The following is a 15,869-nucleotide window of genomic DNA, read 5'->3' as shown; positions in this document are numbered from 1 at the left end:
TTGTCTAAGAAGCTTCAGAAAGGGCTCATTCGGTTGGAAATTTCAATGGTGTCTCACCTGTGTGAACTCTTTGAGTGTATTCATATAGTCCAGCCACGGCAAGCATTTCTTTCATAAATAATCTTTTAACCAGTTTTCACCTGTATAAAATCTTATGAGCTCATTCGAAAACCTTGATGTAAACAAGCAGTTCTAAGACATAAATCATATTGATAACACTCAAGCAAAAATATATTACTAAAGAAACTATGATTGCTAAGGAAACTAAACACATAAAAAAATTGAATATAAGTAATTCAATGTACTAATTGGTTTTGAGAATAATAACCACAAACCACTGAGGATACAGCAATCTTCCAAAACTCCTGTAAGCACTGCTTAATGCCAGTAAAATTGCTAAAAATCACAGAAGTTTTTCCACATCCATCGCATATGGAAGGTTTCTCACCTGTACACAGTCTTTGATATCTATTCAAATTGCAAACTGGCGAAAAACACTTCTCACATACATAACTTGTAACTGTCTACTCACTCATATGCTCTCTTTATTAGGTCAAATTTCCTGCTCACATTTAAACGGTTTCTCACTCGTGTGCACTTTTTGATGTGTGTTCAAATTTGATGCTGTAGAAAAGGTTTGGTCGCAAACATAACACTTAAATGGTTTTTTACCCATGTGCACTCTTTGGTGCCGGTTCAAATTTTGTGCAGTAGAAAAGTTTTTGTCACAATCATCACACTTAAATGGTTTCTCACCCGTATGCACTCTTTTATGGGTGTTCAAACTTGATGCTGTAGAAAAGGTTTTGTCGCAAAAATCACACTTAAACGGTTTCTCACCCGCATGCATTCTTTGATGGTAGTTCAAACCTGCTGCGTGAGAAAAGGTTTGGTCACAAACATCACACCTAAACGTCTTCTCACCCGTGTGCACTTTTTGATGGGTGTTCAAACCTGTTGCGTGAGAAAAGGTTTGGTCACAAACATCACACCTAAACGGTTTTTCACCCGTATGCACTCTTTTATGGGTGTTCAAATTTGATGCTTGAGAAAAGGTTTGGTCACAATCATCATACTTAAAAGTCTTCTCACCCGTGTGCACTCTCTGATGGATGTTCAAACCTGATGCTTGCGAAAATTTTTGGTCAAAATCATCACACCTAAACGGTTTTTCACCCGTGTGCACTCTTTGGTGCCGGTTCAAATTTTGTGGTGTAGAAAAGTTTTTGTCACAATCATCACACTTAAATGGCTTCTTACCCGTATGCATTCTTTGATGGTAGGTCAAACCTGCTGCGTGAGAAATGGTTTGGTCACATACATCACACTTGAACGGTTTTTCACCCGTATGCACTCGTTTATGGGTGTTCAAATTTCCTGCGCGAGAAAAGGTTTGGTCACATACATCACATTTATACGGTTTCTCACCCGTATGCACTCTTTTATGGGTGTTCAAATTTGATGCTTGAGAAAAATCTTGGTCACAAACATCATACTTAAACGGCTTATCACCCATTTGCACCCTCTGATGGGTGTTCAAACCTGCTGCGTACGAAAAGGTTTGGTCACAAACATCACACTTAAACTGCTTCTCACCCGTACGCATTCTCTTATGGGTGTTTAAACTTTATGCGCGAGAAAAGGTTTGGTCACAATCATTACACTTACACGGCTTCTCACCCGTTTGCACTCTTTTATGAATGTTAAAACCTGCTGCGTGAGAAAATGTTTTGTCAAAATCATCACACTTAAACGATTTGTCACCCATCTTCACTCTTTGGTGCCGGTTCAAATTTTGTGTTGTAGAAAAGGTTTTGTCGCAAAAATCACACTTAAACGGTTTCTCACCCGTATGCACTGTCTTATTGGTGTTCAAATTTGATGTTGTAGAAAAGGTTTTGTCGCAAAAATCACACTTAAACGGTTTCTCGCCCGTATGCATTCTTTGATGGGTGTTCAAACCTGCTGCGTGAGAAAAGGTTTGGTCACAAACATCACACTTAAACGGTTTTTCACCCGTATGCACTCTTTTATGGGTCTTCAAATTTCCTGCCCGAGAAAAGGTTTGGTCACATACATCACATTTATACAGTTTCTTACTCATATGCATTCTTTGATGGGTCTTCAAATTTCGTGCTTGAGAAAAGGTTTGGTCACAAACATCACACTTAAACGGTTCAGGTTCTGATGCACATGCATTTGAGAAACCGCTCCTAGATGTATTCTTTGAAAATCCTAGTGACGTATTTCCCTGTAAGTGAAGTCCAGACACGTGTCGTGAAAAGTGACCTAAAAATGTAAAAGTCTAAAAGAGTTAAAAAAAAACAAATAATGTAAAAAATTAAAACTAAAAAAAACAACAACAAAAAAACACATCTTTCAAGAAGTTTTAAAAGTCTTCTGAGTTAAAAAAAAAGAACAGTATATCTTTCAATAGGTTTTAACAACTAACTTTATTAACGATCCCTCGTCTCTCCCTCATGGTGATATTAGCTTTAAAATTAGCTATTATAATGCAACGAAAGAGCAAAAATGAAACTAGTTTTAAGAATAAAAAAAAGATTCATCCCTCTGAGGAAAACGTGACTTTCTTTCATCCTCTGAGGAAAACGTTGCTTCTTTTAAATTCAACTTGAAATTAAAATAAAAGACAAATTTATCATTTATATAGAGATATAGTTTTAAGGCTTATTATCAAGCCTTTCGAAAAACAATAAAAGCTACAGAACTATTTCTAATGAAAATTTAAAAATGTTCATTAAAGACTGCAAAAGCGGTCTGGCAAACACCTGCACACTGGAAAAAAATTAAAAAGGTAAAAGACAAAAGGATTCAGCTCTCTGAGGAAAATGTGACTTTCTTTCATCCCTCTGAGGAAACCGTTATTTCTATAAAATTCAACTTTAAATTAAAATAAAAAATATATTTATCTCCTAACTTGAAGAGAAATATACAGCATAAATATGGATAATACAATTTTCATAGAGATGTAGTCTTAAGGCTTATTACCAAGCCTCTTGAAAAACAATAAAACCTGCAATACTACTTTCAAGTGAAAATTTAAAAATATTCATTAAATACCAAAAAAGCGATTTGCCAAACACTTGCATATTGAAAAAGATAAACAAAAGTTCTATCTTAAGATTAAGTCCCTTTGTCCTGTTTTTGTCCAATAAAATAATATCCAATACAGAAATCTTTAGATTGCTCCTGGCTGCAATGTAAGGTAATTTAAGGTATCACATTTCAACCAACAAAACACAATATTTCAGATATACCTTCATTGTTAGAACATTTGGGTTGCAATTCCTGGGTGTCGTATTCGACTTTAAATGGTCCTGAAATGATAGGTAAATTCAACAAGGGAACATTTTCACGTTTTGGTGACAAAAGATGGCTTCGAAAATGAAAGGGCTTCTCAAGGTCACATGATAAAGCGTCTTCAAATTCTAAAACAAATTTTAAATTAAATAGACATATAAAAATTTAACAGTGAAGCTTACTAAACAAATGTGACTGCTTTTTCTTTTTAGTGACGTGTAAAAATATAAATATACAGACATTATGTACATACATAATATTAGATGTATAGGCTATACAGGTTTTTCCTCAAATCGTTTTTAAAATCTGCTTTTAAAAAGCAAAAGAAAACCTGAAACATTCAACGAAATTTATTAACATAGAATGAACAAAAACCTGAAATTCATAAGACAAATTTATAACAAAGATCTAATAGCTGGATAAGTGTAAATTTAGGATAACAGATTCAATGAAAAAAAAAATATTGAATAAAAAAATATAACCAAAAAATAATTATTTTACAGCTTACCAATCACAAAAAATTGTCACAACTAAAGGCAATAAAATACCAATCAATTGGAGGGTTTCTGCATTAGCTCCCAAACAATAAAATCCAAAATATATTCTCCCAAAACTTAACAGCTGAATTCAACTAGCTTTATTCCTCTCTTACACGTCTTATAACTTGATATTCCCATCTGAAGCCTCAGCACTGCACCTGCTTTGGTGGTAATATATCGTTCATCATACTTACACATGGAAAAGATTGACAGAAAAATTCTCTACGGGATAATTACTTGACTCCCCAAACTTAAAAATAGAAGCTAATAATCTGAATTTAAATATGTTGCGGCGCAAAAAAGGCACTATTATCAACCCTTGGCTCTTAAACGTTAGATCCAAGAACATATTCAGTTAATTTTTTTTTCTTATGACCACTTAAAGAGAAAGAAAAAAAAAGAGAAAATTATTTTTTAGAGCAAAGTAGTTTTTCTTCTATTCTGTAACAGAAAATGTAACTGTTCAACATATCGTTTTTAATGAAAGAATCCTCAGAAACGGTGATGAGATCAGCCATTTCCGGAATTTGTGGCAGTTCCATGAAAGATCTTGGAACGGAGTTAATGCAAATTATTAGAAGTATGATACTATCATCAACACTTGGATACGACACATATTTTAGTCAGGAGAGTCCTAAAATACAAAAGATATAATGATTGGTGACTAATAATGACTTTTAACCACTGCAAAGCATATCTTATCTCAATACATTTGAAAACACATGCTCAACTTCTTCAGCAGTCAAAGTCATTAGAAATCTGATTATTCATTTTAAGAAGAGAGTACAAAAATTAAAAAACTACCTTTTTGATGTAACTATTTTAAAGTGCAGTTGTTGATTTTAATTTACAATAAAACTGGTTTTATTGCTTGAAACACTACAAAGTGTAGGCCTATTATGTATATTCATTATGTTTTTCCAAGAGCTTCTATCTAGCTGTTCTTACTTTTAGGGCTTCAAGAACGTGACCAAAAATTAGATCCAAAAAGATGTTATGTAATAGCATTGTATTTACCAATTAAAAAATTTATTAAAAATTGAGTAATTAACTTCTAAAGTAATTTAAAATTCAAATCTAAAGTGAAATTCAAGCAATTTAAAAAGTATTTCCAGAAAAAAAAGTCTTCAGTTTTTTAATATCCACTAAATAATAAATATATTTGTCAAAAAAAATTCTGAAAAAAGCAATCAATTGTTAAGTTAACAAAGGTGGACAATTTTTCTAGGACCTACTTATGACAAGGTCTAAATTTGCCTTCCATTACCTTTTTTTTATATCAAAATATTGTTTCAGCATCTATGCCAATGTTATTATGAAACCAATTTGATCTTTTTACTACAATTCTTTAATTACACATGAAGACGATATACTGATGTAAAAAACAACAAAAAATATCCCTATTCAATAGATTTTTTATATACAATGGTTGCAGTGACAGCTGTAACTAAGACAGAGTACAGAGATATTGAAAAAGCCTGAAACTCTTTAGAATTGCTTCAAATAATTCACCAGGAGTTTGTTGTCCAACCTTTTCAATAGTTCCCTTCTAACTTTTTTAGCAACCTACAAAAGATAAACCAAACCCCATTGTCACCAAATGTTTTAAAACGTGTTTTGAAAAAAAAACTAATGTCCTTCTGTACACTGAAGTTTTTAAGTTTGAAAAAATTCGTTAAGAGCCTTAGTTTTGGAAAAAAAAATACGCTAGCGACATCATATTTATGAGCATCTTTCAAAAGCATACGTTAGCATACGCTTACTTTCCATAGTCTCGCTGTCTTCACTTTAGTTTTCCTGGCAAAACTGCTTACTGATGGCGTAGAATTGTCGTTCCTATCCATATCAGAGCTATCTGTTGGCTTGGTTGATATATTAGCAGCTGGTTTCTTACTAGAATAAGTTCTTATGCTTTTTAATGAAGGTGGTGGCTCTTCGTCATTTGAATCGCTTTCAGATATAACATCGGCACTCGGTTGAGTAATTACGTTGGGACCACAGAAAGTGTCTGCAGCTTCAGATGGGACACAGGTTGGATCTCGACCGTTCTCTTTATCACTAGTAAGATCTACATCTGACTCTTCATAATTGATATCACTTTCCTCGTCAAATATGATTTTGATGCCTTCTTCGTCAGTCAACTTACTTCTGGAAAAGAAAATTTACTTTAGCATTATCATTTTTTTTTCATTTTTTACGGTAGAAAACAAACGGGTACAAGTCTATAACGTGGACATAATGAACAGGATCATCATCTACTTAAATCAGTGATAATATCAACTTTAACAGTTAGGTACCTCTCCAAATGTATTAATATTAGTAGGGCACTATCCTCAGACGTAGACAGGGGTGATTCTGCATTAGGAACAAATTTGGGCAGTGTCCTTAAGTGTAGAAAAAAAGAAGATTGCCAAAAATTCTATGTTAAATGCTTGTAAAACATAAAAAAGCAGCCAGCGTATAGGCAATAGGCTAGTTAATTCTGCAGAAAAATTTGTGCAACTCAAAAATTTCTAGGTTAGATAAAAAAAAAATTCAGAAGTTGAATTCACCTTTTGTGTGAAAGTACAATAAATGTTTCTGATATTGACTGCCACCTTTTGCAAGTTTTGAAATTCTTCGGTAGATGCCTCGTACAGTACGATAGAAACGCCTATTGAGAAGAGATAGCACTGAAGTTCTTGTCAAAAAACAGTGAATCTTAATCTGGAGGTGGGTTAAGTCGAAGTGTCCTCAAAAAGCAGGCAGGTTTACAATCACCTTCAATTTTAAACACATTCGATTAGTGTTTAAACACAAAGAAGCCACTTCGCTCTTTATTTAGGCAGCCCTGCGGCTATCCGCTTGATCGATTTTCTCGTTCCTTAAAATCAGCTCTTCACCCTCTCTCATTTCTAATCCAAGCAACTTAGCATTATTAACATTAATTTTTGAGCCTATTCCTGCATTCTTAACCCCAAACAGCCAAAAATTCATTGGGTGGTGTGTTTGAGAGCGTTTTGTGTTTTTCCAATTTAACTTGGTTTTACTTTGCGCTTATAAGCAGTTCACTGAAATGCCGTTCTTACTTTTTAGTTCTTCGTTCTTTGGAATGACGGACTTAGTATCATACTCCGTTTCGCTACTTTAGTTTTACTCTTGAGCACCAAGTTTTAAAATCGAAAACTGTGCAAGAATCAACTACCAGCCATTGATTTGTTTAACATTGATACATAAAAAAGACGGAAATGGAGATAAATATAGAAAACAGATAAATTAGTGATATGGAGCATCACACAAAAGAACAACTTGTCGGAGCAATTCAAGGTACTTCTTAATTTGGTATAATACTCGATGAAACCACGGATGTCGCTGGCATTGTCCAACTGATCGCATTTTCAAGATGAAACATTTGAAGATATTCTATTTTGTAAGACACTTTAAACATCGACAAAAGGTGAAGATATTCTCAAATTGTTAGATTTTTTACCCGAAAAGAAAAACTGTGGGTCACTATGTATGGATGGTGCTAAGACTATAAGCGGTCACATCCCGGGGCTTGTATGCCATGTTAAAAATGTTTCAACTGAGTGTAAGTTCACTCATTGTGTACTTCACCAAGTGGCTTTGGTGGCTAAGAACCTTTCTAAGGAACTTAATGTTGTCCTTGATCAGAATGTTAAATTTGTGAACTTCATAAAAAATAAGCCTCAAAAACCTTGTTACTTTGAAATTCTATGCCAGGAAATAGGGAGCTTCCATGATAGCTTATTGCTAGACACTGAGGTACGATGGCTTTCTTGGGGAAATATTTTGTCCCGTGTATTTGAACTCCACAAACAATTTACATTTTTTTATCGAATACAAATCCCAGGTCTCTTTTGTACTTACTAATTTTGATTGGCTTTTGAAGTTGGCTTATTTGAGTGATATTTTTGAAAAACTCAACAGCTGGAATTTATCCATGCCGGGCAGTGTTTCTGACATTTTGTATGTAGAAAAAAAAACTGATGCCATGGTAAAAAAGGATCACTCTCTGGGAAAAACCAAAAAACATTGTTAGATTTCTGGATCGGTATTGGGAAGGAATACAAAGAACTGTTAAGCACTGCTGTTAAATTTCTTGTGGAGTTTACCACCACTTATTTATGTTAAAAGGGTTTCTCAAGTTTCACCAATCTTCAAAGTAAATCTATTAAGTAAAAATGCTTGTACAAAATATCTCTTTGTTTTTACTTAAACATGAAGCATAATTGAGTCTAAAAGGTTAAGGCTTTAAGATTTGTTTAATATTTTAGCTGTAGTTTACTTAGTACCGGTAACTGAGAAGGGGTACCTAAAATGTTTTTTGGTAAAAGGGGATACAGTATCTAAATAAGTTTGAGAACCACTGCCCTAGGGTATGCCTAGTAAAGAAACTTACAGTAGTAAGTTTCAATCAGATCCCCTCTTAGACCGTTCACCAAACAAATAACAACAGACGTATAAAGTCTATTTTTTTCCAAGGAGGGGACTTGCTCATTTAATACCTTTTTCAGTGCATAAGAACCCTCATACACAATGAATTTGTCTGCAGAAGTTCAGAACGTATAAACCATGGCACAAATAGCAGGAAGAACAAACAAGTCTTTCAGTTTTTCAAAACTTCAGTTATCGAGGTTAAAAGTTGTGGGTTAACGTAATTTTAATACTTGTCAGGCAACCTCTCTCTCAAATAAACCTTGTGGTCTACTTAGGTAATCAAACAAAATAATGAATTCTGAAAATTTTAAACTAATTCAGAAAGTAAAATTTTGTATGGTTGATGAAATGTTGTATGTTGTATGGCACAATACCATAAACAAAGTGGTGTACCTGTGGCTGAAATTGAATAAAATTGAATAAAACTAATTTGATGTACTAATTGGTTGTGAGAATAATAACCACAAACGATACAGCAATATTCCAAAACTCCTGTAACCACCGTTTAATGCCACTAAAATTACTAAAAACTACAAAATTTTTCCACCCCCGACACATATGAAAGGTTTCTCACCTGTACGCAGTCTTTGATATGTATTCAAACTGCAAACTTGCAAAAATACATAACATGTAACTGTCTACTCACTCATATGCCCTGTTTGGTGCTTGGTCAAATTTCTTGCTCACACTTAAACGATTGCTCACCCGTGTGCATATTTTGATGGGTATTCAAATTTGATGGTGTAGAAAAGGTTTGGTCGCAAACATCACACTTAAACGGTTTTTCTGCCGTGTGTGCTCTTTGGTGCCGGTTCAAACTTGATGCTACAGAAAAGGTTTTGTCACAAACATCACACTTAAACGGCTTCTCGCCCGTATGCAATCTTTTATGGGTGTTCAAATTTGATGCTGTGGAAAACGTTTTGCCACAAGCATCACACTTTAACGGCTTCTCACCCGTCTGCACTCTTTTATGGGTTTTCAAATGAGCTGCTTGAGAAAAGATTTGATCACAAACATCACGGCTTCTCACCAGCATGCACTGTTTTATGGGTTTTCAAAATTGATGCTTGAGAAAAGGTTTGGTCACAAACATCACACTTAAATGGTTTCTCGCCAGTGTGCAATCTTTGGTGTCGGTTCAAACTTGTTGCTGTAGAAAAGGTTTTGTCACAAACATTACACTTAAAAGGTTTCTCACCCGTATGCACTCTATTATGGGTGTTCAAACTTGATGCTTGAGAAAAATTTTGGTCACAAACATCACACTCAAATGGTTTCTCGCCTGAATGCAATCTTTTATGTGTGTTCAAATTTGATGCTGTAGAAAACGTTGTCACAAACATCAAACTTAAATGGCTTCTCACCCGTATGCACTCTTTTATGGGTGTTCAAACTTGATACTTGAGAAAAAGCTTGGTCACAAACCTCGCACTTAAACAGTTTCTCATCGGTATGCACCCTTTGGTGCTGGTTTAGATCGTACAGTCGAGAAATAGTCTTGTCACATACCTCACATTTATATGTCTTTTTCTTTTTCTGAGTTCTTTTATATCTTTTCAATTTTCCATACTTTTTACTTTGAAGGTGACTTTTCAAACCTGTTTTCTGATATTCTAAGCCTTTTCCTTCAGATTCTGATGCACATGAAATTGAGAAACTACTCGTAGATGAATTCTTTGAAACAACTAGTGACGTATTTTCCTGTAAGTGAAGTCCAGACACGTGTGGTGAAAAGTGACCTAAAAGTTTAAAAGTCTACAGAGAAATAAAATAAAACATAAAATCAAAACTCATGAAACCGAAAACAAAACACATATCTTCCAATATGTTTTAAAAGTCTACAGAGTTAAAAACAAAAAGCAGTATATCTTTCAATAGGTTTATAGTCTACAGGAAAAAACAGTATATGTCTTGATATGTTTTAACAACTAATTTTATTTTCCACCCCTCTTCTTTTCCTCATGGTGATACTCATATTAGCTTTTAAAAGTAGTTACTCTGATGCAACGAAAGAGCTAAACTGAAGCCTTAAAAGATCAAAAAGTATACCGAGACGTAAATCAAACCGTAACTGAAGGAGAAGAAATACTATAACAAATATCAGGAATTATTGTAACATAAAGAGAGAGAGCTAAAAGAATGCACATCATATTTTGAATTTAGAATCTTTTGTGTAGCCACAAAGCTTTGGATTAAAAAAAAAAAAAAAAAAAAAAAAAATTTAAAAAAAATAAAAAAACGACAGAAGTCACGTTTTCCTCAGGTCTTACAAATAACAATTCAAATACGGATATTATTACTACTACTACTAAAAACTCAAATCAGTACCAAGCCGCCTAAGGCCAACACAGCTACACACGCTCCTCCTCCATCCCACTCTATTCAAAGCTTCCCTTTTTACACCCTCCCACGAAGTTCCCATATTCTTTATATCTTTCTTTATGACGTCTATTGAACTGTGAACAATAAATACTTTGTTTTAGTTCACTTTTCATCAGCTGTAAGCGAATTGTTAAATGAAAAAATATTTAGGCTGTGACTGATAACTGGTCACAGGCGACTGATAAATGGTGATTAAAAACATCATCGTGTATTTACATGCAGAAAACACGTTTGTTCTGTATAAAATTTTCACTAGGCTCTGATCGTTCGTTTCAATTTTTTTTCATCGTTATTCACTTTGTAGTAAAAGGATTCACCTCTCTGAGGAAAACGTGACTTTCATCTTTTTTTAATCCAATGAGATTCGCTATGTTCTTCTAGCTAAATATTTAAAACAACTCGTTCCTAAACATACAAAAACTTTTGACTTCATCTGCACAAAATGAATTCAGTACATTTGTTTGAATCTAGTGTTTTCAGTAAATTAATATTCTACACTAAAAATTTTTGGTAGACAGTTCAGATAATAACAGCCGATTTTCTGCTTCTTTCAAATTCACCTTATTATTTTGAAATCAAAATAATAGACAGATTCATTTCTTTATCTCTTAATTTGAAGAAAAATATACACTATAAATATGGATTATAAAATGTATATAGAGACACAGTTTTAAGACTTATTATCAAGCCTTTTGAAAACAATAAAACCTGCTAAACTACTTTCAAGTGAAAATTTAAAAATATTCATTAAATACTACAAAAGCGGTTTGGAAAACACCTGCACATTGGAAAAGGATAAAACAAAACATCAAACTTAAGATTAAGTATCTTTGTCTAGCTTTTGTCCAATAAAACAATATGCAATGCATTTCAATGAACAAAATACAATGTTTCAGACATACGTTCATTGTTAGAATATTTGGGTTGCAATTCCTGGTTGTCGTCTTCAAATTTACATGGTCCTGAAATGCTAGGTAAATTCAGCAAGGAAGCATCTTCACGTGTTGGTGACAAAAGATGGCTTGGAACATGAAAGGGCTTCTCAAGGTCACATGGTAAAGCGTCTTCAAATTCTAAAACAAATTTTAAATCAAACAGACATTGAAAAATTTAACAGAAAAGCTTACTAAATGTGGTTGCTTTTTCCTTTTAGCTAATCGTAAAAATGTAAATATACAGGCATTAAACGTATACATGAAATCAGATGTATATGCTATTCCGATTTTTTCTCAAATCATTTTTAAAATCTACTGCTTACAAAGCAAAAGAAAATGTGAAACATTGAACAAATTTCATTAACATAGACAAGCAAAATCCTGAAATTCATGAAAAAAAACTCATAACATAGAACTAATAGCAGGATAAACGTAATTTTAGGATAACGTACTGTATAAAAAAATATTGAGTAATAAAATATAACTAAAAAATCAGCATTTTACAGCTTAACAATCACAAAAAATTGACAACTAAAGACAAAAAAATACCAATCAATTGGGGGGTTTCAACCAGTTCCCAAACAATAAAATAAAAAATATAGTCTTCCTAAGTTTAACAGCTGAATTCAACTAACTTTATTCCTCTCTTACATGTCTTATATATATATATATATATATATATATATATATATATATATATATATATATATATATATATATATATATATATATATATATATATATATATATATATATATATATATATATATATATATATATATATATATATATATATATATATATATATATATATATATATATATATATATATATATATATATATATATATATATATATATATATATATATATATATATATATATATATATATATATATATATATATATGTATATTCAATTAAAGTTACATTGCAATTGACAAAATCATGTTCAACAACAGTTAAAATTAAAGAAACAAACAAAATGTGGGGTATACATTTAGGACTAGTCATTGTCATAAAGAGATATGTTAAGAAAACAATTTTGATTTCTTAATGTACAAAATTATCCAAGTTAACATATTATCCAAGGGGAGCACCTTTATCCTCACTATTTTCCTTGATTTTCCAGTTTTACAATCACATTTTTCAATATTTTGTTACTTCTCCAAGTCTTGAAAATTGTTTTGAAACAAACACCCAAGAGTTATTATTGGGCAACACAAATATAAACTGTTTTCCTAATGTTTCAAGTTATTAAATGCTGTCAACAAAAGTAGCACTGAATTTTGCAATTTGGAACTTTGTTTTCAACAATTCAGGATATATATTTGCACATTTGGGGGGGTTGGGGTGGGTAAATTTCGTGGTAACTTTGCAGTGGACCATATAATCAACTAGAATGAAAGTAAAAACATCATTTGATACTTTTTATGCTCTTTCATAATTCATATAAAATACCTTCAGGGCCCCTTTAAGGGCTCAAGATGCAATTTGCAACAGAAGCAATTATTGGATTATGAAAGAGCATAAAAAAGGCATCAAATGATGTTTTTACTTTCATCCTAGCTAAATTATTGTGCCACCTGCAAATTTACCACCAATACCAACTGCCTAAACCTATACATTGTGCCCAAGATTGGGGACCTGTTTTAAATGTTTAGGATGAGTGTATTTTGATCAGGATAGCCTACTTGTCATAGATAATGCATTTGCCAAGCAATGGGGGGTTTTTACCAAATTTAACCCCTCCTCTATAGTCTAGGCTTAGTTTTTATTAGTTTTATTTTTTTTAAAGAGCAGTGGCGAAGGGAGAATAGCAGTGGCGTAAATACAAAATATTAATAGCAGTGGTTAGGTTAGGTTACAAAAGATGCACGGAATTTGTATTCTTCTTCTTCTTCTTCTTCTTCAATTATAGGCTTCGGATGAATCCATTTAACCTTTTTCGTATTGTATGATTATGTCAGGGGTGTCCTGGGAAATCAAATATAGAGATTAGACTATTATTATTCAATAATAGGCTTTATACATCATTGATGAAACCACCTATCTTTAGGCAGTTAAAGACAGCTTTGAACAATTCAGAATCATCAGTTGAAGAGTGTCTCCTTTGTGTTAGTTGGTCAATATTAGGGGTTAGCTTGAGGCGCTTGAGTATAGCAGATAAAGTTAGCCATTCTTTTTTATGGTTGATAGTTGCCAAAGGGCAACCAAAAAGAACATGGTTGATGGTCTCATCATAGGTTTGACATAGGCGGCAAAGAGGGCTCATTACTGTTGGAATGGTTGTGTTTTGATAGTGATAAGTCTGGCTGTTAAGGCCAGTAGCATTTGATCGTATTCTGTGGTACATCTGTGAGTCTTTCCGGGATGTAAATGGAGAAAGGTTTGGTGGACATTGGTTTGCTAGGTAAATTTTTAGGAGCCAATGGTTTACATCTCTTACTTGGATAGGTCTTCCAGAAATTATTTCAAGCTGAAGGGCAGATTTAGCTATTTCATCTGCCTTGTGGTTCCCTTTTATACCCATGTGACTTGGGATGTACTGGAATTTTGTGGATATACCTTGTTTAAGTAGTTGGTTCAATAGTACAAGAGTGGTGGATGTATCTTTGTCTGGGTAGTCTGAATGTTCTGGTGATATTGAGGCAAGGGCTGATTTTGAGTCTGAATAAATTATCAGCGGGGTGTTTCTTGGGGGGTTTGGCATCTTTATAATGGTTTCCAATGCAATGTTGATGGCAGCTATTTCAGCTGTCATGATACTCACATCATTTTGGAGCCTTTCAGCAGCTGCTATACCTAAAGATGGGAAGTGGACTCCACAAGCAGTCCTGGAATCTGTTTTTGAGCCATCCACAAAAATTGGGAGGTGGTGGATACTTTGTAACCTTTGGAAACTTTGTATAATTTCTATAATTTCAATTTAAAACTACTTTTTCTTTAAACACGTTTTTCGACACACGTGCTAAACGCTATCTATAAAACAACTTATTTGGCAGCAGTTTACAGCGGCAATTTCAAAAGACTTAAGCATTGAATTTTCAACGTGGTGATGTTTGGAAACTTTTTTTCTTTTGATGATTTTTAGAGGAAAGACTTGATGATAAAGGTTCTCCCGTTGGATAATATAAGAACTAGGATCATTATACATATTTTAAAGTAAGAATTGTTTTCTTAACATGTCTCCTTATCAGGTGTCACAAGGCTAAATAAATACCTAAAAATGTACTTACCAACATAGACATGTTATGATTTTTTGAAAATTGCGGTAAATTCTAAATAAAACATGATAAAATCGCACATTCCTCTTTTAGTTAACAAAAGTTACAATCATTCCATTAAAAAACATACAAACTGTGGAATGATGAGGAATGACCAGGAATGATGATTTTATTAAAAAAACAGGCAATTGTCCTTGTTTGACTGATTTGGACACGTTTGTCTCTAAAAGTTTTGGCAACCCTGGTCATTGAAAGAAGAAATGGACTATAAATTTGCTGTGCTAAAGGTAAAATGTGGATAAAGAATCTCACACCTTCATACAAACAAGAACTGCTAAATTGTTATAATCACGCTTGGGCATCTTCTAGGTTCCCCAATATATGGAAATGTTCGTCCCTCCTACCAATCCTAAAGAAAAATAAACCAAAAGATAACCCTGAGTCTTATAGGCCCATATTGATTACTCCTGTGATGGAGAAAATGATCTATCACAGACTCCTCTGGTTTGTTAAAAAAAAAGTAATATGATCCCTGACACTCAAACTGGATTCAGGAAACACCACTCCTCAACAGATGCTTTCATTGGTAAACTTCTACTTTAGTTACTTTTGACTATCTTGGAAAGGGGTTGGTTTAGAAAACTGAAACTTTCAAGGATGGGACTACAGGCTTAAGTATGTCATGGGAAGGTATTTTGAAGTACCTACCTAAATTTGTCATCCCTCAAGAGGGCCCTGAAATTTGCCTATATGACAGGTCTATACCTATGACTATACCTATTGAAATTATAACAAAACAACATTTTACCTTAATTTTCAGTTGTCAGTTTCTTTTTCTCTGTTTTTAGTTCTGAAAATGAAACTTCTATTATTTGAGCATAATTTTAAGTCATATCAATGTTTTTTTCAAAATTAGGAAATGTATTTATATATCTTTAAAACCTTATAAATTGGGATAGAGCAAAGTTTTGAAGATGAAAAAAATTTTGTTGTACTTTATTTAAGCAGAAGATCTATTTTTAAA

At 33.1% G+C, this 15,869-nt stretch overlaps 1 protein-coding gene and 1 pseudogene across 2 annotated transcripts; both read right to left on the bottom strand.

The window, feature by feature from the left end:
- Nucleotides 1-313: 313 nt before the first annotated feature.
- Nucleotides 314-4,378, bottom strand: LOC148948000 (uncharacterized). The gene is made up of 4 exons (XM_089095759.1): nt 4,321-4,378; nt 3,279-3,440; nt 1,775-2,289; nt 314-1,609 (listed from the first exon to the last, which is right to left on the bottom strand). Exons 1-4 carry the CDS (start codon nt 4,376-4,378, stop codon nt 554-556), a joined length of 1,791 nt encoding a protein of 596 aa, XP_088951885.1. The 3' UTR covers nt 314-553.
- Nucleotides 4,379-5,875: 1,497 nt separating this feature from the next.
- On the bottom strand, nt 5,876-15,566 carry LOC148947999 (uncharacterized; annotated as a pseudogene). The gene is made up of 4 exons (XR_016142352.1): nt 15,554-15,566; nt 11,588-11,758; nt 8,947-10,042; nt 5,876-6,008 (listed from the first exon to the last, which is right to left on the bottom strand). The product of XR_016142352.1 is annotated as an uncharacterized LOC148947999 (transcript).
- Between the last annotated feature and the right edge of the window lie 303 nt (nt 15,567-15,869).

Source organism: Artemia sp. Qi Xiang Cuo, chromosome 10 (assembly GCF_049724085.1).
Source record: "Artemia sp. Qi Xiang Cuo chromosome 10, ASM4972408v1, whole genome shotgun sequence".
NCBI lineage: Eukaryota > Metazoa > Arthropoda > Branchiopoda > Anostraca > Artemiidae > Artemia > Artemia sp. Qi Xiang Cuo.
The sequence above is the reverse complement of the archived record's forward strand: the minus strand, read 5'-3'. Positions and strand labels throughout refer to the sequence as shown.